A 27,916-nucleotide genomic window follows, 5' to 3' on the forward strand; every position below is an offset into this window, starting at 1 on the left:
ACTTCTGCCACATGCACACCACACATTTAAAGCACACAGCAAACCCACAATTTATGCACACTGAACTCGTGTGCATTCAGCTTTACACAAGTGGCAAAAATAAAAATAAGGAGGGGGAAAGGGGCAGGGTTCAGGGCAAGATTACTTTGGCCAAACCACCCGCCATTGAACCCAATGGGTTTTGACTATACACAATTTTGGCTTTAGGCGAGATCCCCTGGATGTAACCCCTGCGTAAGTTGCAGGCTCACTGTATTTTGTTAACAGAGCTAGCTTACAGAACCCTTAGCAATCTACAGCTCCCAGAACTATTTGGGTGGGTGGGTGCATGCTTGGAATGTGTTAACGCTATAAATGCATTATATGTAGGGCTGCCTCTGAAGACGGTTTAGAAACTTCAGCTAGTGCAGAATTCAGTGGCCAGGTTGCTCACTGGAGCAAGACGGTTTGAGCATATTACACCAATCCTGGTCCAACGGCACTGGCTACCAATTAGTTTCCAGGCCCAATTCAAAGTGCTGGTTTTGACCTATAAAGCCTTAAATGGCTCAGGACTGCCTCTTTCCATCTGAACCCTGGGATCAACTTCTGAAACTCTTCTTCATTCCTCCTTGAGAGGTTTGGAAGGTAGCAATATGAAAACGAACCTTCTCTGGGGTGTTTCCACATCTGTGGAATGCTCTCCCCAGTGAAGTTCGCCAGGCACCTTCATAATATACCTTTAGGCACCAGGCAAAAACATTCATTTTTAACCAGGCCTTTGGTTGATTTCATTGACAAATCCTATGCCCTTTTAAAACATGGGTTTTTGGGGGGGCGTGGGTGTTATTAGGTTGTTGTTTTTATTTTGATTATCTACTTTGTGGTGTTATATTTTGATTTTGTTCTGTGAACCGCCCTGAGACCTCTGGGTATAGGCCGGTATAAAACTTGAATAATACAGTCATACCTCATGTTACGTTTGCTTCAGGTTGAGCGTTTTCAGGTTGCATCCTGCGGTGACCCGGAAGCAATGGAATGGGTTACTTCTGGGTTTCACCGCTCGCACATGCGCGCAAACCGACATAACGCGCATGCGCAGAAGCGGCGAATCACAACCCGCACAGACGCGGGTTGTATTCTGTTCAGGTTGCAAACGGGCCTCCGGAACGGATCCTGTTCGCAACCAGAGGTACCACTGTAGTAATAATAATAATAATAATAAAAAATGCATACAGCCATGGACTGGCAGGTCTGTATCAGTCCTGTATTCATTGCTCCTTGCGATGTGGACTGGTGGGAGCTAGCATAGGGATCAGTCCCTTACATTTCAAGGAACAGACGCAGCCCAGCTATAAAGCAAGGGAAGGCTGATTATGGCCCAGTTCACACAGTCCTCATGCTGCACAGATGATATGAATGGGGGGGGGGGAGACAGGACTCTGTGCAGCCTTTCCACTTCATAGATTCCCAGGTTGCATGTAGCATACTGACTGCAACACCTGGACCCATGTGCAATGAGTTCTACATACCCCCCCCCTTTGCAAATGTTGAATCGTTTCTGCCTAGTAAGAAAGTAATCCAAACTTGGCCATCGAAGAGACAGCAGAGTGGGAAACAGGCAATTCTGATCCATGGGCATAAATATTTGTTTCAATGGTGGCTGCACAGGGATAATACCTCATGTCTGTAGGTTGTCCCCCATGTTAATTAGTGGCAGCAATCAACAGAATGTGATTTCCTGGCCAGTCAAAAATTAATTGCAGCTGGGACCCTCTTTATCCCAAGTGTCAAACGCACAGCAAGCTCATGGGAAAATCTCCTCTTTCTAGCTTCAACCTTGTGGCTCAGAAGGAGAGGCAGAAAATCAGAGGCTTGCTCTGCCTCGGCACCTTCTCTTGGCATGTACCATGTGTGCAGAGCAAGCCAATGCACATCCACCTTTACCCCTTCAGCTCACAGGTGCATTGACCTGCTCTGCTTTTGTGCCCTACAAACACTCAGAGCAGCCTCCAGGCACGGAAGAAGAAAATGCAAGGCGCAGGAGGAAGCCTCTCACTAACCCCTGTAGCTTGGAAGTACGGAAGCAGCTGACTTTTGCCCTTCTTGCCATGCCAAAGGGATGAGCGAGCCTGCAAGCAGGACCTGAGGGCAACAACTCTCTCTCCTCCTGGTATTCAGAAGCACACTGCCTCCAACAATGAAAACAAAGCGCAGCCATTAAGGTTTTCAGCTACAGATAGTCTTAAAGGTAAAAGGTAAAGGGACCCCTGACCATTAGGTCCAGTCGTGACCAACTCTGGGGTTGCGGAGCTCATCTCGCTTTACTGGCCGAGGGAGTCAGCGTACAGCTTCCGGGTCATGTGGCCAGCAGGACTAAGCTGCTTCTGGCGAACCAGAGCAGCGCACAGAAACGCCTTTTACCTTCCCGCCAGAGTGGTACCTATTTATCTACTTGCACTTTGACGTGCTTTCGAACTGCTAGGTTGGCAGGAGCAGGGACCGAGCAACGGGAGCTCACCCCGTCGCGGGGATTCAAACTGCCGACCTTCTGATCGGCAAGTCCTAGGCGCTGTGGTTTAACCCACAGCGCCACCCGCGTCCCTTAATAGTCTTATTCTCCATTAAATGGGCCATCCTAGTTGGTGGCCATTGCAACAGCTCATGAAAGCGAATTCCATAGTTCAGCTATGCACTGTGCAAAGAAGGGCTTTCTTTCGTCTGTCCTCAATCTTCCAACATGCAGTTTCATTGGATGCCCCTGAGTTCTGGTGTTTTAGAAGAGGGAGAAAAACCTTCTCCAAGCCAAGAATAATTTGAGGCATCTCCATCACGACTCCCCTCCTCACCTTTTCTCTAAACTAAAAAGCCCCCAAATGTTGCAACCATAAATCATTCTTGGAGAGCAGACCCACAGAGAAACGGGAGGGTGGTCCTTGCCTGGTCTTCTCTCCTAGCCAGCAAGTGTGTTTGCGCTGCAACGGATGTTTGGCCTGTGTATCATCTGGTTGCGCTGTTTGTAGTGGGGGTTAGTGTTTTAACTGCTGGCTGAGTGAATGCAGCTGGGGTGCAGCTGTGATCTAGGGTTCGGCCCCGAAGGGGACAACACGAAAGGGATTCGCCACTTTTGATCGCCCCTTTGGGGAGATGCTCTGTCAGTCAGGGTATAGAAGTGTAGGCCTGGCACTGTGTGAGACAGGTCTGTGAGCCTCAGATAGGGTGAGAGCCTAGCTGAGGGGAATCTGGTTTGGTGGAGTTCCCCCTGCAAGGGGAGGAGAGCAGCTAGTGGATTTAACATCTACCTCTGTAAGTGTGGGGTGCCTATTACCACTGGGCCTTAGTTTACTGTTCTGTGGTCCATGAATGGTGGCATCAACAACTTTTCTGTCCAGATTTTCACTTTTTGAAATATGGCAACCCTAGGTAACACTCCTGAGTGGAGTGGCTGTTGTGAGGCTGCTCCAATTCCAGTGGTGGTGGGCAGGGGAAAGCTTGACTGGAGTTGGGGGGCTTCATTCTTTGTTCCAGCCCTTTCACTCCACCGGAACTCTCTGTGGGATGTGAAACACAGAGCAGTCAAATACCACATTCCTAGAGTGGACATAAAAAAGGGATGTCTGGACCAGCCTGTCAGAACTTCCTGTTTCCTCCTGGGCTGGGACAGACTTCCTCTGCATGTGACCAGAGGTGGGCGTGGCCTCACCTGTGCAGGTAACAAAATACCTCAGGGAGGCAGACATCTCTCTCTCTGACTGCATTCCTCGAAGAAGCAACATCTTCTTAGCATGAGATGCTCTCTTGGCTCCCAGCCAAGAGAGGACAAAGGAACTATCTCCTTATGGGATAGATTCCAGGTGTATATATTTTGTAACCTAAGTCTGCCTTCTGGGATCCTACTGTGAACAGAATGTGAGTAAACTATTTTATAAACTTTTATGTTGTGTCTATCTTTTTATGAGGGAATAAAGGGGAATTACCAAGGAAACTTATTTTAGAGGCTTATACAAGCCTGGCAAAGACGTTATCCGCTGTACAAGTTTAAAAAGGGGGATGTTACTCTGCTAAATTGTAGAACTTGTTAACACAAGTTGGGAAGGGTATAATTTAACAATATATCCTCTCCTGCCTCCCTGAACATTCCCACACACTCTGGTAGCATATCCACTGATCCCTCAGATCTGGTGGTTCTGTTGCTGAATCACAGATCAGTCCACAACAAACTTGACTGCGGATGAGCAGACTGATTTGCCTTGTATTACTGAGACTTGGGTGAGTGAGCTGGATGGGCCTGACCTTACCCAGTTGCGCCCCGCCCCCTGGTTTTTTGATACTGCACCAGGCTAGACGGGGGGGGGGGTTGAGGTGGGGATGCTGCTGCTGTCCACAAGAATACCATCTCCTCTTGACCTTGGAATGGGCTTGGGTCTGCATCTGGTATTGAGCCAGAGAGACAAGTTAGGGATGCTGTTGCTCTACTGACTTCCTTCTAATCCTGACCAGGCTGGGTTAGGTAGTCTCTGTTGAAGGACCCTAAAACAATAATCCTGGGTGATTTCAATATCCACACAGAGGCTGTCGGGCCAGGCGAAGACTTCATGGCCTCCACGGGTCTTTCTCAGATGGTCATCAGTCCCACACACCAGGCAAGGCACACTCTTGATCTTTGCCCCAAATGATACAAGAATGGACTGAAGATAGGGGGACTGCGATGCACTCCCTTGTCAGGGTCCGACCATTACCTGGTTAAGTTTGGACTAACAGTGGCAATTCTTCCCTGTAAGGTTGGAGAGCCCATCTGAGAGGGTGGGATTCTCTCAAAGACTGATGGAACTTGGTGTGTTCCTAAATGCTCTGGTAGGAGTTAGCGCAGGGAATAGTCCCTGACATTTAAAGGAATAGGGGCAGCAAGGGAAGGCTGATTACGGCAAAATGAACTGGGCAGTTAATATGATCACTCCTGAGCATCCTCCTTGGTGTTTGGAAGCCCAAGCATCCCTTCGCTACTCTGAGGATTTCCAGACAATCTGGATGAGGACCAGAGCACAAGTGGTGCAAATCTCACTCTGCAGCAAACCTAACACTGGTCAGTAGACATAACCGTGCCTACCATGTGGCAGTATTCCTTTTGGCACCTGTTGAAAGCCTGCACAGATGTTTAGAAAGTTTGTAGGAGTTTAAAATTGTTTTAGTCTATTTTATTGCAACTTTTAACCTTCTGTATGTTGTAAATTTTTGTCTTCTTTTTTTTTTTTTGCTTTATCTTTTTCGTAAACTGCCCTGAGGTTTATTTTCTACCATCAAGCGTTATATACATTTAATGAAATAAATAAATAAACCCCAACGAGCAGGAAGGGAAATGCCACTTGGATTTTCTCTCCTAGGCAACAGATTTTTTTGGACTGGCTTTGATGAGCAACAAACATGCACCTGCCATCCCACCCTTAAAAAAAAGTGTTTTCTGTGCGTTTGGGGTTCCAACCTCGGCAAGGTAAGTGAATTTCAAGTGGTTTAACAAGATGAGAAGTTCAGCTTGAAAAAGAGGAAGGAGGAAGTTAACTGCTAATGCACCATTTCTTTTGGGACATGTACAGCGAGCCCGTAATCCAGGAACAAAAGTTTTCACTTACCGCAGTGTGACTGGAAAACCTGTGGCTTGACTACCTGATTGCAGATATTGCACACTACTAGATAGAAATCATCATGAGCTGGATAATGGCCAAATAAGTGCATATCTGTGGGAAAGTTAAAAATATATATATACAAGTATTAGAAGTTGTCCTTTCAAAAAAATTTTTTAAAGAAAAAGTTAAAATTCCACCATACTGTATTTTAAAAAGACACTCAGGGAAAAAAATATTAGTATCACTACAAAGAAGAGAATCGTAGGAATACAGCTTTTCTAACTCTGTAAAGTCTATATATTTTTCCTTTTTAGTATACCAGGGATGGGACGTCTGATTACCACAGTGAAAAAAACAACATGCTCAATCACTAATCACTATGACTATCAAAGGTAACTGGCGTTCAAGTAAAAGAAGAACCAATGCAATTATCATCACCCCCATCCCAAAAGAAAAAAAGAATCAATTTCTGAAGTTATTTCAAGAAGGAAGCTTAACCAAAGTTATAGTCATATAAAGTTTGGCTCCTGATGAAATCTTAAGAGAGTCAGGAACTAGTGGCAAGGCAAGACAGAAAGGGGAACAGGAGAAATCTCCCCTGCTTGTGTTGGTAGTCACAGGAAATGTCAGTGCTGAGTACCAGTCCTCAACCGGTATTCCCAAGGATGTATCCAACACAACGCAGACTGAAATGAACTCCTGGCCAAGGACCCATTGTTTCCACACACTTAAGCTGCTGAGGTGCAGCCTTCACTTTTCTCATTAATTTTTACAACCTAGGGGTGAGGTATAGAAATGATTGGCATAGAATTTTCCATCAACAACAAACCTGGGAGAACTCTTCAGCTAATTAGGAAACAATCAGCAGAAAAAAAATGACTAGTTTAGTCCGCCCTCGGACTTCTACATCCACGGAACAGAAATCAAATACGAGTCATGGTCTCAACACAGAGAGCAGTGATGGTGCATCTGTGCAGGAGTTACTGTGTCATCCCCCAAAATGCCACTTAAAGTACTTGTAATCTCACTGCCCCAGTCTCTTTTTAAAATATAGTATATGCAGCAATATACCTATAAGGCATTCTCTTTCACTCTTAAAGAAAGAGGATGATTCAGCTTAAAATGCAATGGTCAATAACTGCCAACATGAGGCCTAGCACACTGCTTTTCACTAATAAGCATAAAAAGCTCACTATCTGCAAATTCCGTTTTTACTCGAGTGTAATGTGCCATGGAATGGCACGTGCACCTCAATTTTCAGAACCTTGAAACCAAAAAAAGTATTTGCTGGCAAATGTAAATGTGCCATCAAATCGAATGCACACCTTAATTTTCGCAACCTAATTTGGCCAAAAAAGGTGAGCATTAGATTCGAGTAAACACAGTATTCTGAATTCAAAGGCTTCCTTATTCTACAGGAGGAAGGCTCTTTCAGCCAGAGGAAAGGAACCTTGGGATCCGACCCTTTCTATTTATCAGTCACCTCCAGCGACTTCAGTTAGTGACCTAACAGGTTCTCAGATAAGGGGCAATTCTTAACTCTCACATGCTAATAGGCTTGCAGCGAACACCAGCCACAGTCTGAAATATCCCTAACATTTTCTAAAAAGCCTGAACTACCAACTCCATCCATTCTTCAATGATTATGAGGTCAGTCATTCCCTGGTGTTCCATCTCTTCTCCTGCCACAATTTCAACTCTTTCTTTCTTTTAAAGCTTTAATTTTAAGCAATCAGTATTTCGATTACCCCTTGTTGAAATGAATGGTAAAGTGGAACTACTGAATGGTTAGACTAACTGAGAGTCCATTTAACTCCAGCAACACCTTAAAAAGGGGGGGCTATTCTGTGCACGATGTCAATGCGGTGTACACCATCCTGTATCACTACTTGTACCACTTCCAAAGTCCTACTCTTGACTCCTAAAGCAGCCCTCTGCATCTTACCTATGAGAAAACAGAATTTTGTCCATTTCTCCTGACAGTTTTATTACAAATGCCACCAGCTTTTAATTCAAGTTGTCCAACAGAGGCCCACAAAACCCCCAGCACACTAGATTTAACAGTAGAAGAAGTTGCAATGTTAGATGCTAACACATTCAAGGCGCAACACAGAGAAAATGCTGTGTGCCTAAGATTCGCTGAAAATAAAGCGACCGAGCCTAGAGCACATAATTGTGCACTTGAATTCTACAGACCACAAAAAAATTTAGACACCCAACGTCCCATAGATTGCACCCAATCCAATGAGATGATGCAATTCAACAGCCTTTATAAAGATTCACTAAAGAGGATTACAGGTTTGAAGTTTTAAAAGCACAGAGGGGCTGCACCAGTGATTGCTACCACAGCTAAACACACACTTAACGAGGTGGTGGAACTTTTTCATAAGAAATCGCTTTTCAGACTGAAAGGTATGAAATTTCACCTCAATAATGTGTAATTTGGGGAAAACGGCAAATAACTCGACAGTGTTGAAAATAAAATATGTGGGAGGGCATTGGCAGTGTTACCATCCTATCTGCAGTCAAAATATTTAGAGCTAATGCACTTAAAACCACTTCATTTCTCCCCCCCCCCCATTTGTTTCCTTCTTTTTGGTCCTCTGAGAACCATCAAGATGGCTTACAACAGTGGTGTCCAAATTTTTTCAAAGAGGGTCAGATTTGATGAAGTGGAGGGCTGTGAGGGCTGTTGGAATTGAAGTTGAATTTGTCGAGCTTTTTAAGGGTTGAAGTTGTTGAGCTTTCCTGGGGGATTGAAGTTGTTGAGGTTTTTTTAGGATTTTACCCCAGGCAAATCTTCCACAGAGCCCCCAAAACGGACTTTGGCATGCCTGGCTTACATGCCTTTTCTTCCCTTTCTGTGTTCAAACACAGTACTTATGAGCTGGGTGTCCTTCACGTCCAGCCAACATGGGGGAGTCCCTGGGTGCCCATGACAGGTGGGCACAGATGGTGTTGCCATGGGTGCTGTGAACATGGGGTGGCATCTTTCTCCCTGTACTGGGGAAGAAGGATTGCTCTGTCGATTAAGCTCAAACGCAAATTCATCTTATCTTCTCAAATGATTTTATTACCCCAAGCAAACCAGTTTACCAGTGGGGCTCCCATCCCCTTTAACTTGGCTTTTCTTCAGCAGCATAATCCCAATTCAGATTCCTAGGGAGAAAAATGAGACTCTAGACTCCATGCTCACTTACAGAAGAACAAATTCACTGCCACCATTCAGTTCTGTAATTTGGTTAAAGTAAGCTCATAAAAAGGAGGTAAAAAAGGAATAGTGGGTCTTCAAAGTAACTCTTTATAAAGGTAAGATACTTAATTAGTTTTTCCCTCCTGCTTTGGAGCGCAATCACAGATGGCGTATAAAACTACTGGCAATATTTCCTCTCCCCCTGGAAAAAAACCCATAATTGCACAACTATAGCAGATCAAATACATTCATTTTGTTTCCTGATTTGTTTGTTTGTTTGTTTGCAAGAGTGCTTGTTTTAATGTTCTCTCATAGCTGACTCAGAATAGATGTTTAGATTTCCAAATCATTTATTGGCATTTTAAATGAGGATATTTGAACAACATCACAATAATTGTTTTTGATAAAATGATGGTCGTCCCAAATGAAACTAGAAATGATTTGTGGTTTGAAGTTATACATATGTCCTCTGTGTGCTCTTTTATTGTAAATATGTAGATATATTTATCTGTACACACACACACACACTTCCAAGGAGAAGATAATTTAAAGACCTAACCTGGATTTTACACAATAGAGTTGACTCACACTACTCAAATCACAGAAAAAGTATTCAGGACTAACAAGAATTCAAAGACTGGAACCATGCAATCCTATCATTACCCTTTGAATAAGGTCAAGATGTTCCAAGTGAATTATACCAATTTAGCTGTATGACTCTCTCACAGGAATCACACTCTTACGTCCCCACAGTGGAACACACACCTAGAATGGAGCAACAATTTCCAAGTAAATAACTCAGAAATCACTAAAAATGTGGCATGCTGGCCCTGCAAGTTCATTAATCTTAGAAGGGATCCCGATTTCATTTAGTGGGGGTAAAGTTGGGGGCATGTGCTTTCAGTGGGCAGAGGAGTGCTCAAACAAACAGGTTTAATGAGGAAAGGTTAAAAGATTTGCAGTTCGACACCTGCAAAAAACACTCTGGTTATAAGTAGTAACAAGGCAACATTTGGCTTTCGGACAAATACATCCCCTTTGGGTGAAAGCAAACATGGGAAGCACAGACAAATTATTTGCGGAGGAGATAGCACTAAAGCAGATAACAAAAGAAATCCAGCAAGTCATTAAGAGAGTCTCTTGGCAAAGCTTTAAAACTTCTTTAGCAATTGTGCCAAGATTTGTGAACTGTTTTCACATAAACTGTGTGTGTGTGTGGAGGGTGAGGGGAGAGAATCAAGCAAAAGCAGCAAAATTCAGCTGTTTGGAAAAGCCCTGGAATGGGAGATATTCCCAAACAATTCCTCTATGGGTCAGAAAGGAAAACCCAATTTTGCCAAAGAGCTCTGCAAGGTGCAGCCAATCATGGCTCTCCAACAAGTGCACTTCTGTAATACACGTACTTGCCATATTCACAAGTTTATATATTTTTTAAGTGAGTACCTAAAAATTACGTAATGTATAAAGGGATCCTAGGATCATGTAGGGAAATGCACCCACCGCTTCAAAAAGCTACCTATCTTTGACAAGCTGAGCTTTTTACAGGCTGAGCGTTTTATATGCAACACAAAATTATTTATTTTATTTATTTCATAAAACTTATGCACCACTTGGTTGTTAAAAAACCCCACCTCAAAGCAGTTTACAAAAAGATAAAGCATGAAGAAAAATTCACAACCACGCTTTAAAACAAAGTTAAAATACTAAAACAGATTTAAAAATTACCTGAAATGCATCTGATCAATCAATGGGAGAGGGAGAAGGCAAGGCATCCAACTAGCTTACTGACCTCCCCTTAAATTGCCCACAATTGTGAGAAGCAAAAGATGGATTCAGAGGCCTGGGAACCTCATAAAGGTTTCAGGCTTTGAGGTGGAAGGGACTGCAAAAGCACCAGCCTGGTTGCACCTGAGAAAACCCTCGTTCCAGGCACAGTTACTCAGAAGTAACTACATACTGAAAACCAGTGGGTCTTCGAAGTCAACACACTTCAGATCACACTGAAAGTTGTGCTGTATCTTATTTAGAAAGACAGTAATATATGTGCCATAGAACAGTGCAAGCATACTAAGTCCCAAAAGACACGACCTACAGCACAATATTTTGTATTTGCGCACTGTTCTCTGGTCCCTTTCCTTTGCAACTATTCATGACAAAGTCCACCACGTAGAAGCCACAAGTGACAACAGATCCACAGGCCCATCGCGAGGGATGAAAACCATTTGTTTGTCACTAAATTGCTGAATTTCTTGGACCTGTCTGTTCTCAGACAGTAAAGCCATGGTGCTGCACATAATTAAAGGGCTAAGCCTCTCTGGCAACGGTCAATTTGTTATACTGAGCCCATTTTAAGATAATATTCACAGACAATTGCTTTTTCACCAGAATGCATTCAGAGTGAAGTGTGGCCTGTTTAATGAGGATGGCCAACCATGATCTCATGAATGTGTGAGAAATACATTGACAGATTAGTTGAAAAGGGCTGAACAGAGATCTCGGTTATTTTTACTATCTCACATTGTGGTACAGAGTTAAGATTACCTGGCTCAGGAATCTTGCTATCTTCTCACCACTGAAAGGAAACAAGAAGTTCATGTCCTTTACTTAGTATTTTGAAGCAACGATGCACATTTGTGGTTAATGCCAAGAGGCACAATCCACCAGACATTTCTCCAACAGAATCCCAACAGGAAATGAATGGATCACACTGTCTTAATAGACGCTCTAATATTCACAACAGCACAATGTAAAATTGCTACAGATCCAGGGATGAACCTGAGAATGTAGCAATTAAACAGGCCAAATAGGAAAGGTGCGTTACATTTTAAATTCCACATCACAGACACACATGCAGCTAAGATTTCCAATTTTACTGCACTGCAGTAGCATTCTTAGAAAATACACATGTATTTTACCAACTTAACAACTATAGAAATAAGACATTATCAAAAGTAGGAAACAGATTTATTCTCCAATAAAGATATATTTGTAAAAATAAATCCTGTCTTGCCTGTTAAGACTAACTTAGACCATAACCCTACTATGTATTGTGGGCCATAGCTGACCCCAAAAGTGTGTGTGCTCCCCCCCCCCAAAAAACCCCTGCCTCCTCCCATCAAAAAAACCCTTTGCTATTTCACACTTTCTAAACTCTCCTACAATAAAAAGGCTGAAATGGAAACCCTCAGAATAAACCCCACAATCTCTGAAATTTGGTTCTGTTCTTACACTGAGGATTTCGCTGAAAGACAAAGTGGACTGTTAGCCTCCAATTAAAGTGAATGGGGGGCAATCAAATACTTTATCTCAACAACATGGGGGGAAGGGGTGTTGATGACTCACACATAGTGAAATATTTCATTTAACAACACAATAGGAATCTATGCTGATGAAAAGTTAAAACAAGGTATGAAAGATTCAGGTTTTTTGTCCCCCCCCCCAAAAAAAATTCATACTTTCAGAAGCTTTTTAGTTGAAGGTAAACTGAATTGCTAACAATGAGGCCCATAATAGACTCCAGAGACCATCTTTCTGCATTTCAAATAATAAAGTTTCATTTAACATTGCACACCACTTTCATTTGCCTAAATTTTACACCGTTATGACTTAACTCTTTGATTCCAATATCGTATTAGTAACGGACTCCTTACAAGCATAGGAGGGTTTATGAAAAGCAGAAACACTGCTGCAGAAGTAAAGAAGCATTAGGGGAAGAAGGTATTCTCTTTTACCTTATTTGCAATATCATGTGACCAAAGGCAACTTAACAAGGGCTCTGGTTCTTACAGGGGGTGGGGGAACTGTCTGTCTGTCTGTCTGTCTGTCTGAAATACCTATGTTTACCAGAATGTGAAAGGAAGATATTTCAGTGCATGGAAGAGGGAACAAGCTTGTTTTCTCTGGAGGGTAGGACTCGAGGCAATGGCTTCAAGCTACAAGAAAGAAGATTCCGACTAAACAGTCGGAAAAACTTTCTGACACTAAGAGCTGTTTGGCAGTGGAACAGACTCCCACAAGACTCCTTTCTTGGAGGTTTCTAAGCAGAGGTCGGATGGCCACCTGTCATGGATGCTGAGATTCCTGCATTGAAGGAGGTTGGACTAGATGACCCTTGGGTGCTGTGATGGCCTGGGACTCGGACTCGGAACCGGAGGAGTCTCGGTCCGCACCGGATCCTCTGCCTCAGGCGGCATCTGAACCGAGTCTACGGCCTGATCCTGAAGAGTCCCAGTCTGCACAGGTTCCCATGCAACAAACCCCAGCTGGGCCAAGTCAGGGGCCTGAGCCTGCTCTGGCTCCAGATGCGGGGATTACCTCATTGCCTTCAGCTGGGTAATCACTTATAGCTGCTCCACTACCAGTTGGGTCAGGAGAGGCTGAGGCGGCCTCTGGGTCTAGTAACCCACCGACATCTCCCAAGTTGCAGAGACTCAGGTCTGAGAGAAGGAGAGACCTGAGTACTCGCAGGAGGAGTGCTTCCCTTCGGGCGAGACAGGGAGGTGAGTCACCGGGGGATCAGGACCAGCCGTTACCCCAACAGAGATAAAAGGCTGCTGGACCCTGCCCCAGGTTGCGGGAGTAACACTGCTGCTACCTGCCTGTTACCCTGTGCCTGACCTAGCCTGGTTTCCTGCCTTGGCCCTGTTGGAGTGACTCCTCGTGGAATCCTTGGATTCAGGACCGGACCTGGACCACGTTGCTCAAGTTAAGCACAGGCGCCTTCCAACTCTAAGATCCTATGAATGTGTACTACACAGCCAACAATCCTCTTCTATAACATTTACAGAGGTGAACCAACTCAAATGCTTTTGCCCCATCCACTGTGAGCCAGCAATGAAATGCATTCTGCGGTGCACAGCTTCTTTTACACAAATGGCTTGAGGAAGCACATACATGTTCAAGTTGAGAGGAAGGCTTTACCAACATGAACAATGCACTTGGAGGAGGGAACTGCAGAGTAAATTGAAATACAGTCGTACCTCGGGTTACAAACACTTTGGGTCACAGACTCTGCTAAACCGGAAGTAGTACCTTGGGTTAAGAACTTTACCTCAGGATGAGAACAGAAATCGTGCAGCGGTGGTGCGGTGGTAGGGGGAGGCCCCATTAGCTAAAGTGGTACCTCAGGTTAAGAACGGTTTCAGGTTAAGAACGGACTTCCAGAATGAATTAAGTTCGTAACCAGAGGTACCACTGTAACGGTTGTTGTAGCTTCCCCAACCCCCAGCTTTAAGAAGGACATTACAGCATACAGTTATACCTCATGTCCGCTTCATGTTATGTTCTTTCAGGATACGTCCCACAGTGACCCGGAAGTACCGGAAAGGGTTACTTCCGGGTTTCGCCGCTCGTGCATGCGCAGACGTGCAAAATGACATCAAGCACATGTGCAGAAGTGGCGAATCGCAACCCGTGCGTGCACAGACGCGCCGCTGCAGGTTGTATTCTGCTCATGTTGCAAACGGGCCTCTAGAACGGATCCCGTTCGCAACCAGAGGTACCACTGTACTAGAAAGATTGAGGGCACAAGGAGAAGGGGACGACAGAGGACGAGATGGTTGGACAGTGTTCTTGAAGCTACCAACATGAGTTTGACCAAACTGCAGGAGGCAGTGGAAGACAGGAGTGCCTGGCATGCTCTGGTCCATGGGGTCACGAAGAGTTGGAGACGACGAAACAACAACAGAGAAGCACAAACTTTCTCTTATCTGCCCCACAGTCACCAAAAGAACCCTTCTTCAAAACAAAAACGAACAATCCATGATGGATATCCACAGCCTTGCAGACCTAGAAAGAATCCTCGCTCACGCCATTTAATACCATAAGCCGATTGTAGTTACCCTCTTACATCCATATGAACTCTGATACAGGTATCACATGGCAAAGAGACTCACTTCTCTCTGCTAGGGAGTAATGAGAGGGAAGCAATGCCAGGGCAGTGGGGAGAACAGCTTCAAGTTTTTTAACCCTCTTATTCTCCTTCTCCAGCTTCCTGGCATGTATAGCAAGCAAACCTTGAAGGCGGGCTTTTTGGAAAACTCTTTTATTCAGAGCACACTGAAGCCAGGTGACCACCCGCAAAGTTAACAATTTTCTCATCCTGTATATAAACTACTGGTGCACAACAGCAGAAACCTTTCTGCCCAGAAATGGTGCTATTGAAAGAACCATTAGCTGCCTTTGGTGAGCAATTAGAGACAACTGTAACCAAAGAAAACCTTTAATGATAATAATAATAATAATAATAATAATAATAATAATAATAATAATAAAGATTGCTTTAGTAGCCTCAAATAATTAAAAGAGCTGGAAAAGAGGAGGACCTATCAAGGTTTAGCAATTAAGGTGTCAGGACGATTAACTGTCTATATTTTTATTTTTTTTGGCGCATCACTAAAATGTCTTAGTTTCCCACCAAGACAGTAACCTCGTGTGTGGACTGTAACAACTTCAGGCTGCAATTGGGCTCACATAACTGAACGCTTCCCCATTCCAAAGAATACAATAAATAAGAATCTCTGCTGTTGGAAAACTAGAACGTCAGGGAAAAACATTCTGATTAACTTACTGGTTCCTTATGTGTAAAATTTTTTTTTCATACCAACATACCAGCAAATGAGCCCCCATTCACTGTCTAAAGTGGTTCTCATAAGACCCAAATTTGCTACCCCAGCAAGAACTTGGTCAAAGGATATGTAAGCGTTGAAAACATTAGCAAAACTATTTATTTAGGAGGAAAAAGTACTACATAACTTTATGCTATAATATACTGTGATTTTCTATAATACTCAAAGGTAATCAGCACCATAACATCATGAGCAAGCAAATTTTCAAAATGGATTACTAATATTACATGGTAATTGTTGAAGAAAGAGGTTTGGAAGAGATATTTCTTACTCTCTTGTAGCAGCGTTAAACACAACAGCAATTGCTTTGAGCACATTTAAATTTGGTTAGATTTTGTATCTGCCCCCATCCACAAAAATCCACTTTCATACACACAAGTGTGAATTAATAACTGTATATTGCAACAGTAAAGACAAGTGATTCCTGCATTTCCACTTCATTCATTCCTCATGACTTTCCAGAAGTTCCTCTTTTTAAATCATAATTCTGTGTCAGTACAGTGGTACCTCAGGTTAAGTACTTAATTCGTTCCAGAGGTCCGTACTTAACCTGAAACTGTTCTTAACCTGAAGCACCACTTTAGCTAATGGGACCTCCTGCTGCTGCCGCGCCGCTGGAGCACGATTTCTGTTCTCATCCTGAAGCAAAGTTCTTAACCCGAGGTAATATTTCTGGGTTAGCGGAGTCTGTAACCTGAAGCGTATGTAACCCAAGGTACCACTGTATTAGGAACCAGCAGCTTACTCTCAACACCTGGTTTTGTATGCTACTTTTTGTGGTCAAACCTGTGGCTGTTTGAAAAGCAGATGTTCTCTCTGTTATGAATTCTCCGTACAACAGAAAGTATGAACACTCTCACAGATCACACATGCAAATCAGAGTACATCACAGCTGACACCCCCCCTCCACAGTTCTCAGAGGCCTTTTCACTGATTTCGCTGTTATTAGGACTTTTTTTTAAAAAAAAGTTGTGCTGCTCATCTATGATGCAATTCACGATTTAACATAATTTCTGAGGAGTTTTATTTTTATACACCAGTTGAGGAAAAGACGAAGCTGCCAAGCCAGGTCACCATGGTGGGAGTTGTAGTCCACCAACATCTGGACCACAGATGCTGAGAAAGGCTGGTCTACACTGAATGGCAGTGTGATGGCAGTAACACTCTCTCTCTCTCTCTCTCTCTCTCTCTCTCTCTCTCTCTCTCTCTGTCTCTCTCTCTCTCTCTCATGAGTTAGTATGCCCAGGTAAGGAAAGAGATACTTATGTATTTTTTTGCACAATCTCCAGAACTACGTTAAGCCATCCAAGCCTTGTTCTGGGCCCCTCCTGTGCAAACACCTTTGCCGGTAGACTGGGAGCACCTTCTCCGACACCTTCCCAAAGCACACCTGATTTTTACAAGGTAGCGTAAGGGCTCTTGCATATGGGAACTCCAGAACCTGAAGAGACGAGTGCCTGGTCACTTCCGCTTCCAGGGTACAGCTTTTTGCACACCCAAACCTCCAGATATTTTGGCCTTTTTAAAACATTCCCCCGGACGCTATTTTCGCTGTTTGAATCCTGGACGTGTCCAGGAAAATCTGGATGTATGGCAACCCTAAAGCAGGGATACGCCCAGGGTTCGAACCTGGAACCTTCTGCATGTAGAACAGATGCTGTACCACTGAGCTATGGCCCTTCTGAAGTTTAGGAAACTAATAGACAAGTAAGCTAATGTAAATGTACAGCACACACACTAAATAACAAGTTCTTGTGGTGCAGGCATGGCCTCTGGAGGAGTCCAAAGGAGAATATAAATTAGGTGATTGAGAAAATGGAGGAGTAAACAACACGTCGCAGGGCTCAGGAAATAATATGTTGCAACAATGTTGCAACCACTCCAGCAAATAAATCTTGTTTCCGATGGAAGAAAGTAACGTTTCTTTACATCGTCCCCTTTTTGATCCAGTTCACCTCTGATTCAATTGGGAACGACTGATTCCTGTAAATACATTTACTTTAAAATCATGTTTTATCCTTCTCCTCATCAGAAAAGGTTCTCAGAGTGGCAAAGAAAGAAAAGAAAGAAAGAAAGAAAAGAAAGAAAGAAAGAAAGAAAGAAAGAAAGAAAGAAAGAAAGAAAGATGTCCCTATCCTCAGGCTTACAGTCTAAAAAGACATGGCAAAAGAAAAATGGATCATAAGAGTTGGGAGAGACCCTGAGGTTCATCTAGTCCAGGTATGGCTAAACTTGGCCCTCCAGGTGTTTTTGGGACTACAACTCCCATCATCCCTAACTAACAGGACCTGTGGTCAGGGATGATGGGAACTGTAGTCCCAAAACAGCTGGAGGGCCAAGTTTGGCTATCACTGATCTAGTCCAACCCCCTGCAATGCAGGAATATACAGCTGTCCCTTATGGAGATTGAACCTGCAACCTGGGCATTATCTGCACCACGCTTTAACCAACTGAGCTAGGAAATAAGCAAACTCAGGTTCCGGTTCTTAATTGCAAGTTGTTCCAATTACCAGCTGGGATGGAAAGATTCAAGGAGAGGAGGAACCAAAAGATGCTGGCCTCCCCCCCTGTTCCAGTGGAGAGGCCCTGCATCCCATCTCCTCTCTCCTCTGCTGCAGACTGATGTAATGTTACATCCATGTCCAATTATTGTTGGCCGGTATTCAGTTTCGATCTTCGTTTTTATAGACAATTACGTCAGCTCCCTAAGATAAATGCCATATCCATAAGCAGAGTGGGTCAAGCAACCACTTAGCCTGCCACCAACCTGTGATCATCATCTGAGACCCTTCTTTGTGTGCCTCCCCTACGAGGTCCGAAGGGTGGCAACACAAGAATGGGCCTTTCCTGTGGTGGCTCCCCATTTGTGGAATGCTCTTCCCAAGAAGGCTCACCTGGCACCTTCATTACATCTCTTTAGATGCCAGGCGAAAACATTTTTCTAAAACCAGGCCTTTGGGTTATTAACATTCTACGGCCTTTTAAATGTGCTAGTGGGAGGAGGTGGTTATTGGTTGGTTTTTGTTTTATTATGTATTTTGTGTTCTCATTTTGTATTTTTATGCTGCGAACCACCCTGTGTTCTTCGGATGAAGGACACTATACAAATGTAATTAACAACAATACAGTCACACCTCGGGTTACAGACACTTCAGGTTGCGTTTTTTTGGGGTACGGACGCGCCGAAACCCGGAAGTACCATAACAGGTTACTTCCGGGTTTCGGCAGTTGTTGCATGTGCAGAAGCGCTAAATCGCGCTTTGCGCATGCGCAGAAGCCCCGAATCGCAATCCGTGCTGCAGGTTGCGAACATGCCTCCCACATGGATCACGTTCACAACCCGAGCGTCCACTATACTGATGTACACGGGTGTAGCACACCAAGAATACCAGACTGAAAGTAAGTAGCTTCGTGTTCTCTTCTACACAGTAGTCAGAGAGAGAAAGAGAGAAACATAGACACTAGGAGTCCTGTTATGTCCTATAAAATAGCTGCTGTAGTTACTGTATTAGCATTAACCTGTCTCCATAGCACCTTGTAGAAAGTGTGATAACAAATGCAGAAATGAATAGAATTAAATGAATAGAATTAAAAATTCATTCCTTTCCTAAAAAAAAGCAGAGGGGGAATTAAATAATTTTCAGACTATATCATAACAAAAAATAGAGAAGTAGGCTATCTAAGCTTGGCGGTTCCTACTTCCCTACCAAGACCACGAACCACTTGAAAACGGCTTGCTGGACCGCTTTATGATTTTTCTGCCTGTCGTAGCAATTACACCTTGAATTCTGTGGAATTACAATGCTTGTAAGATGTGCTGTCTACTATCTGCAGCCACAAACCAACCCGCATGTCACAGATCACCTGAATGAAACTCGACCAAAGTCCACAGTTTGGGAGCCCCTGATCCAGCTGATTACTGTACAGTGTTCTGTCTGGAAACTGCAGCTAAAGCAGAATTCACCTGTGCATTTAACACTGGGAACTGGCCGCAGGCAGTCAGATTTAGGGGAGCATGGGTTAAACCACAGAGCCTGGGACGTGCCGATCAGGTCAGCGGTTCGAATCCCTGCGGCGGGGTGAGCTCCTGTTGCTCAGTCCCTGCTCCTGCCAACCTAGCCGTTCGAAAGCACGTCAAAGTACAAGTAGATAAATAGGTACCGCTCCGGTGGGAAGGTAAACGGTGTTTCCGTGCGCTGCTTTGGCTTGCCAGAAGCGGCTTAGTCATGCTGACCACATGACCCGGAAACTGTACGCTGGCTCCCTCGGCCAATAAAGCGAGATGAGCGCCGCAACCCCAGAGTCGGCCACGACTGGACCTAATGGTCAGGGGTCCCTTTACTTTTAAATTGTCGCGTTGGGTGCAGAGCCTTGCAGGCACTGCAAAGGACACCACAAATATGATTTAGAATGGTGTGTGAGAGGCAGGGGGCATTTTTTTTATCACTGAAATTTGAGACCTCAAGGGCCGCCAAGCACTGCAGGGTTGGCAAATCAACACTGACCGATATTGGTCCAGATCTGAGGGGTTTCAAAGAAACTTTAGCTGAAAGTCCTAAAGGACCTGGAATGAGCATATATGCCAACCTTTCCACTACTTATACGTTACCGGATGAGGCCTTGCTCCACATCCCTTTACTGAGTGAAGTAAAACCAGCAGCACCCAAGGCTGGAGGACATGCTCTGTATTAGCATGTCCCTGCATGCAAATGGCTAGTCAGGGGTCAGCAAACTTTTTCAACAGGGGGCCGGTCCACTGTCCCTCAGACCTTGTGGTGGGCCAGACTATATTTTGGAAAAGAAAAGAAAAAAAAAAGAATGAATTTCTATGCCCCACAAATAACCCAGAGATGCATTTTAAATAAAAGGACACATTCTACTCATGTAAAAACACGCTGATTCCCGGACCATCCATGGGCCAGATTTAGAAGGCTTCTGGGCCGGATCCGGCCCCTGGGCCTTAGTTTGCCTACCCGTGGGCTAGTGTCTATCTCATTACTTGCATTTGTGGATAAAAACAGAACCTTCTTATTCTCCTTTAAAGACACTTTAAATTTTCCCATTGTTTTCTGTTTTCATTTATCCAGTTGTTTTTATTGTCATGACATTCGAATTGCCTTAAGGAAGTTTTAGGGGGTTTTTTATTTGAAAAAAGGGAGCAATTAATACTTTATTTTAAAAAATCAGCAGGTTATGTCTTAAGTATTGTCCACTTCAGCCTATATTTATAAAACTCATTAGGGTTACCTTCAAAAACACAAACTATAACTTCAGGTAAGCAATATTTTATATAGTTTTCTGGGAATCTTTCACCGGGATTGTTTAAAATGTTTCCCTCATATACCGTATTTTTCGCTCTATAACACGCACCAGACCATAACACGCACATAGTTTTTAGAGGAGGAAAACAAGAAAAAAAATATTCTAAACGAAATAGTGATATATGATTTTTGTGGTTCATGCTGTGGCCACAGACATGTGATCTGACAGTGAGTTTGGAGTAGCCCCATGCAAAAATCCTGAGGATCCATGTGGATCCATGCTTTGTAACCACGGAGGAGGGAAGGAAGGGGAACCATGGATCCTCTGCTCACGACTGCAGCAGATCCCCCCCGCCACCCCCAGGCATTCACTCCATAACACGCACAGACATTTCCCCTTACTTTCTAGGAGGAAAAAAGTGAGTGTTATGGTGCAAAAAATACGGTAAATTAGCTCTCATATCCGGGCAGTTCTTCTGTCTCTGTCCCAGCAGCAAAGCCTGTTCAGTAGAACATCACCTTATAGCAAAGCACAAAGAGATGGAAAGTGACAAAAAAACACAACAACCCAAAAGAATAAAACAAACAAAAACATTCTTTGCAGTGGCATGGCCACTTCTCCCTTCACAGCAGTGGTAAGAAGCAATACTTTCCCTGGGGCACTCATCTTTTGTAACACCAGAGTCCTCTTTGCCAGACAAAGGGGAACCTGTTAACCCACTGTATGCCGACATTCTTACTATAACCCAAGTTGCACCCCTCCCTCAAAGTTTTAAGGACACACAGAGCAGTTACAACCTTGATTCACATGAAGGGAGAGAAATCGTGGAAGGAAGTCGGTGTTCATACATCATTCCTCCGCTAGATTCACCATGAAAATATAACAAGGAACCAGTTATTATACATCAGATTCTCATACCTGGCATCTTTTTACAGTTTCTGTAAAAAGTGTGACACAATTGATAACCAAAGTGAATAAGCAACACAGCAAGGGTTGTGGAGCAGTTTGAAGGCTTAAGTAAAGGTAAAGGTAGCCCTGCCCGTACGGGCCAGTAGTTGTGCTCATCTCACTTAAGAGGCCGGGAGCCAGCGCTGTCCGCAGACACTTCCGGGTCACGTGGCCAGCATGACGAAGCTGCTCTGGCGAGCCAGCACCAGCGCAGCACATGGAAACGCCGTTTACCTTCCCGCTATAAAGCTGTACCTATTTATCTACTTGCACTTAGGGGTGCTTTCGAACTGCTAGGTGGGCAGGAGCTGGGACCGAAAGACGGGAGCTCACCCCGCCACGGGGATTTGAACGGCGGTGGTTGTTTGAAGGCTTAAATACACATTAATCAGAATTCTCGCAAGAAAGCAAAATATGAGAAACCATGCAAGGTGTTATCTCAGAAGCACCAATTCATGAAATAAACACAACTGAGAGGCTGCCACACCAGCCTCCATCAACCTGGTCCCTTCCAGATGTTTTCGACTATCATCCCATCATCTCCAGCTGCCACAGTTGTGTCAATAACAACTCCAACCAAACAACTAAGACTGGGAAAAAAATAGGCTTCTGTGACACAGAATGGAATCCCTCAGTTAAGGGAGACCCTGGTGATTTACATAAATCCTAGAACTATTAGTGCAAATGTTATTCATTAGTGTTTAGCTGCTTAGGCAAGAGTAAAGCGAATGTTTTCAGTTTGGGATATTACAAAGCCATAAGAAACGGGCAGGGTTTTTCAGCTACATCAAAGCTGGCAATCTGTTGAGGAACGTGGAGATCATTTTGTTCTGGGTTAGTAGTCGACTTGTCCTCATATTATCTCCGAGAAGCATGATGGCGGTGGTTGTTAAGACTCTGGCTTTAATGGAATTTTTACTATTTTCTTTCCAAAGAAGTTATGAAGTGACAAACAGAAATGTTCAAAAGTTACTATTATGGTTTTAAGTCTGCAAAGTACTTATTTACAGTCTGACAGAAGAACCCTTTGCTTGTCTACATAGAAGAAAGCGCCACTAAGTTTAACAGGACATATCCCAGGCAAGTGTGCAAGGATTGCAGCCTTAACTGTGCTTTGTCATCATAACTATCTTCAAAAGTAGGTTGATATGGGCCAAAGCAGATGCATGAATGTTTAATAAACATATGCTCTCTGGTTTTGCTTCAGCACAAGGGTTAACATTTAATACTGTGCTTTATAGCTGAAATAGTGAAGTGTCTGCGAAAGACACACACACCTGATTTGGCACCATTTTACTGATTTGCAATGGAATACAGTCGTACCTTGGAAGTCGGACGGAATCCATTCTGGAAGTCTGTTCGACTTCCAAAATGTTTGAAAACCAAAGAACGACTTCAGATGTCAGAGCGATAAACAACTACCTGACATTCAGAAGACATCTTAAGGCAGCCCTGTTCAGGGAAGTTTTTAACGTGTGATATTTTACTGTATTTTTGGTTTTTATGGAAGCCGCCCAGAGTGGCTGGGGAGGCCCAGCCAGATGGGCGGGGTATAAATAATAAATAATAATAATAATAATAATAATAATTCTGATTGGCTGCAGGAAGCTTCTGCAGCCAATCAGAAGCCATGGGAGCCCCGTCAGACGTTTGGCTTCCATAAATATTGACAAACCAGAACAGTCACTTCCGGGTTTGTGATGTCCGGGAGCCAAAACGTTCGAGAACTTAGCTGTTCGAAAACCAAGGTACAACTGTAACTTGCTTAAGTCCTTCCAGTGAATCTGTGGCAAAGGTGGGACTGGAACATCAACAGTCCTACGAAATCCATACCTACCTAATTTCTAACCGTGGCTGCTCGGATGTGCAATCCTAACCCCACCTGCAAGTAAGCCTCACTGAATTTGGTTGGAACATGTGCAGAGGAGGGTGACCAAGGGTGTGGAAACAAAGCCTTATGAGGAACAGTTGAGGGATTCGTGTATGTTTAGCCAAGCAAAGAGGACACTGGGAGGAGATATGATAGTCAAATATTTAAAGGACTATCGCATGGAAGATAGAGCAAGCTTGTTTTCTCCTGCTCTGGAGGGTAGGATCAATGGATTCAAGCTACAAGAAAGGAGATTCCGATTAAACATGGGGTAGAACTTTCTAACAGTAATACCCATTCCAACAGTGAAACAGGCTCCATCATAAGGTGGTATCTCTCTTTCATTGCTTTTTAAGCAGAGGTTGGGTGGCTATCTGTCACAGATGCTTTGGTTATGATTTCTTCATAGCTGGGGGTTGGACTAGATGACCCTCGGGTCCCTTCCAACTCTACAATTCTATGATTCTGCTACCCTATCAGCATTACATATTTAGCTCATCTGACAAACACAAATACATTTCCAAATTTGCTGCCTCAGGCAACCATTCAAAAAGATAAACTAAAACTTTACCTATGTGCTGTGGCCTTCCATGCAATTATAGCTAAAACACATGAAAATCATCATGCCTGCTATGGCTGTTTTACAAGATAAAGCTGCCATGTGAGGACTGCATTCAGGAAACCTCTGTGCGCCACAGTTGCTCCAAGCGGTGAGCTTGCCACAGTGATGGCCTCCTACCAGCCAGTTTGTTTTCACGCTGCTGCCAAGCTGTTGTCAAGAGTTGTTTGGTGGGAACATGAAACAAAACATTCTAGGAGCTGGTTCACATGACAGCTGCACTGAGAAAAATGAGCCTTAAGTACAGTGGTACCTCGGGTTAAGGGATGCGGGTGGCGCTGTGGGTTAAACCACAGAGCCTAGGACTTGCTGATCAGAAGGTCGCGATTCGAATCCCCGCGACGGGGTGAGCTCCCGTTGCTCAGTCCCTGCTCTTGCCCCAACCTAGCAGTTCGAAAGCACGTCCAAGTGCAAGCAGATAAATAGGTACCACTCCAGCGGGAAGGTAAACGGCGTTTCCGTGCGCTGCTCTGGTTTGTCAGAAGCGGCTTAGTCATGCTGGCCACACAACCTGGAAGCTGTACGCCGGATCCCTCGGCCAATAAAGTGAGATGAGCGCCACAACCCCAGAGTCGGTCACGACTGGACCTAATGGTCAGGGGTCCCTTTACCTTTTTACCTCGGGTTAAGAACTTAATTCGTTCTGGAGGTCCGTTCTTAACCTGAAACTGTTCTTAACCTGAGGTACCACTTTAGCTAACAGAGCCTCCCGCTGCCACCGCGCGATTTCTGTTCTCATCCTGAAACAAATTTCTTAACACGGGGTACTATTTCTGGGTTAGCAGAGTGTGTAACCTGAAGCGTCTGTAACCTGAAGCATCTGTAACCCAAGGTACTTTCTGTAAGGGGGTGTGTGTAATTTTTTCTAGGCAAAAAGTATAATAGACACCAGGCCACCTCTGTGCTACAACAAAGTGAGTCAAACACCAAGGTACGGTGTGATTTCAGGATCCCCAAACAACCAGCAGCATCCAAGCCAGACAAATACCAGGGGATAACTGTAGAACAGGGACGATCGAAAGGTCGGCGGTTCGAATCCCCGCGGTGGGGTGCGCTCCCGTTGTTCGGTCCCAGCGCCTGCCAACCTAGCAGTTCAAAAGCACTCCCGGGTGCAAGTAGATAAATAGGGACCGCTTACTAGCGGGAAGGTAAACGGCGTTTCCGTGTGCTGCACTGGCTCGCCAGAGCAGCGATGTCACGCTGGCCACGTGACCCGGAAGTGTCTCCGGACAGCGCTGGCCCCCAGCCTCTTGAGTGAGATGGGTGCACAACCCTAGAGTCTGTCAAGACTGGCCCGTACGGGCAGGGGTACCTTTACCTTTACCTTTAACTGTAGAACACAATACACTATGCCATTCCAGAGGCCTCAAACGGTTGTGCTATTTTATATTCAGTCTGCCACTCTGCAAGCAGCTGATGCAGATTCTGGTCTTTCTCTCTTCCTACGCTTACAGCCTGGAATCAACTTCAATACCACCTCTAAGACCTCACCCTTACTTCAAACTCACCCTTACTTACTTCAAACTCAACTTTTGCCCTTGTTTCAAAACCCTACCGTAAAAAAGATGAAACATGCAAAACTGAAGTTCATCCCATATTATTTTCCCACTTGATTTCCGCCCCCCCGCCACCTCTGTTTCCTTTGTGTCAGATTGCAGGCCCCTTAGAGTACAAACCTGTCAATTTCTTCTTTGTGAAATGCCATATATACTTATCTATTTATAAAAGTATTTCTGTGCCACCATACTGTAAGATATTGGGGAAGGGAACAACAATAAAACATAAAACAGTATTAAAAACAATAAGTAACTGGCTAATTAAAGCGCTGCAAATAATAATAATAAATAAATTTTTATTTGTACCCGCCCTTCCTGGTTCAAAAACTGGGCTCAGGGCAGCTAACAACAAATTTAAAACAGTTTAAAACACTTAATTATAAAAGCAGCATAAAATACAGTATAAAAACATGAATAACAATAAAATTCAAAAATCAAAAGGCCTATCGGCACAGAAACCTATTCAAGAAATGCCTGGAAGTGAAAAGCAAGGATGCCTGCTGGATTTCTGCTGAAAGGTTAATGCCCAACTTCCGGCTGAAGCTAGTTGGGCCTCTGTGAGACGGAGAATAACCTGAAACTGGCCTGGCAGCATATGGGCAGCCAATGTAAATGTTCCAGCAGAAGTGCCACATGCCGTCAGCCGTCTGCCCACACACTGCCAGCAGTCTAGTCACTGTAGCAGCTGGAGCTTCCAGAGAACATACAAAAACAGCAACTACCATTGCTGCACCGAGTTGCCTAGGCGGGCAAAAGCAGCCACGGAGATAGGCCCAGAAGAAGGTGCGTGTGATAAGCAAACGCTACTGGAAGCCCACATAACTGAAAAAGCAAGGTGCCAGAGCAGTCTATGCCATGGAAAGCTATGCCAGAGGCAGCCTGATAAACATATGGGTAAAGCTTATGCAAACAGTACAAGGGAAGAAAAAGTTCGTGTCATGCTGATACCCAAGTTACTGTATTAAAGATACGGCCAAATTAATTATCCATTTCCTACCTTCCACTGTGAACCAAAGCGGGAAGGAAAAGGCGCATGTCATCACCCTCTCCCAATTATCACTTCCTCTATCTTCCACATGCCGAGTTTGTACAAGGAAAATTGATGTATCCACGCAGGGATATTACATCAGGCCATGAGATACACAGCTGGGTCACCAGCAGCATATTTGGACATAGAATCATAGAATCATAGAGTTGGAAGAGACCACAAGGGCCATCGAGTCCAACCCCCTGCCAAGCAGGAAACACCATCAGAGCACTCCTGACATATGGTTGTCAAGCCTCTGCTTAAAGACCTCCAAAGAAGGAGACTCCAGCACACTCCTTGGCAGCAAATTCCACTGTCGAACAGCTCTTACTGTCAGGAAGTTCTTCCTAATGTTTAGGTGGAATCTTCTTTCTTGTAGTTTGGATCCATTGCTCCGTGTCCGCTTCTCTGGAGCAGCAGAAAACAACCTTTCTCCCTCCTCTATGTGACATCCTTTTATATATTTGAACATGGCTATCATATCACCCCTTAACCTCCTCTTCTCCAGGCTAAACGTGCCCAGCTCCCTTAGCCGTTCCTCATAAGGCATCGTTTCCAGGCCTTTGACCATTTTGGTTGCCCTCCTCTGGACACGTTCCAGTTTGTCAGTGTCCTTCTTGAACTGTGGCACCCAGAACTGGACACAGTACTCCAGGTGAGGTCTGACCAGAGCAGAATACAGTGGCACTATTACTTCCCTTGATCTAGATGCTATACTCTTATTGATGCAGCCCAGAATTGCATTGGCTTTTTTAGCTGCCGCGTCACACTGTTGGCTCATGTCAAGTTTGTGGTCAACCAAGACTCCCAGATCCTTTTCACATGTACTGCTCTCAAGCCAGGTGTCACCCATCTTGTATTTGTGCCTCTCATTTTTTTTGACATCACCCATCTTATAACTTGGACAGGAGAATCAAGAGTGAATGTGTTGCGTTCCCAGAGGACATTCCTTTTCCTAGATGGGCTACCTTCCCAGGTTGACAAACCTCATCTGCCCCTCACTTCCTGCTACAGCACGTACAGAAACTAGCCCCTTGACCGTTGGTCTCGTCCAAGCGATCCACTATTGGTCCACTCGTCCAAGCGATCCACTATTGGTCTCGTCCAAGCGATCCACCGGAGTGTGACTTCGTATGCAGGGCAAATCCCTAACTCAACGAGGGTTTGAGACCTATCAGCTAGCCTCATCTGGTTTATCCAGCCAGTTCCCAGGGT

General features: G+C 44.4%; 1 protein-coding gene across 11 annotated transcripts in view; it reads right to left on the minus strand.

Moving 5' to 3' along the window:
- Positions 1-27,916, minus strand: part of ATXN7L1 (ataxin 7 like 1) — a 75,794-nt gene that overhangs the window by 38,303 nt on the left and 9,575 nt on the right. For 7 of the 11 annotated variants that reach the window (XM_053407255.1, XM_053407256.1, XM_053407252.1 and 4 more), the window contains one exon: positions 5,607-5,711. The exons of 1 other annotated variant lie outside the window; for it this stretch is intronic. In XM_053407255.1, the coding sequence (XP_053263230.1) occupies positions 5,607-5,711 (105 nt within the window). Of the gene's footprint in view, positions 1-3,281; positions 3,375-5,606; positions 5,712-11,334; positions 11,366-27,916 lie in introns of those variants that run through there. 3 more of the 11 variants (XM_053407258.1, XM_053407261.1, XM_053407259.1) reach the window with 3 other exon arrangements.

The sequence above is a fragment of the Podarcis raffonei genome, chromosome 10 (assembly GCF_027172205.1).
Source record: "Podarcis raffonei isolate rPodRaf1 chromosome 10, rPodRaf1.pri, whole genome shotgun sequence".
In the NCBI taxonomy this organism is placed as follows: domain Eukaryota; kingdom Metazoa; phylum Chordata; class Lepidosauria; order Squamata; family Lacertidae; genus Podarcis; species Podarcis raffonei.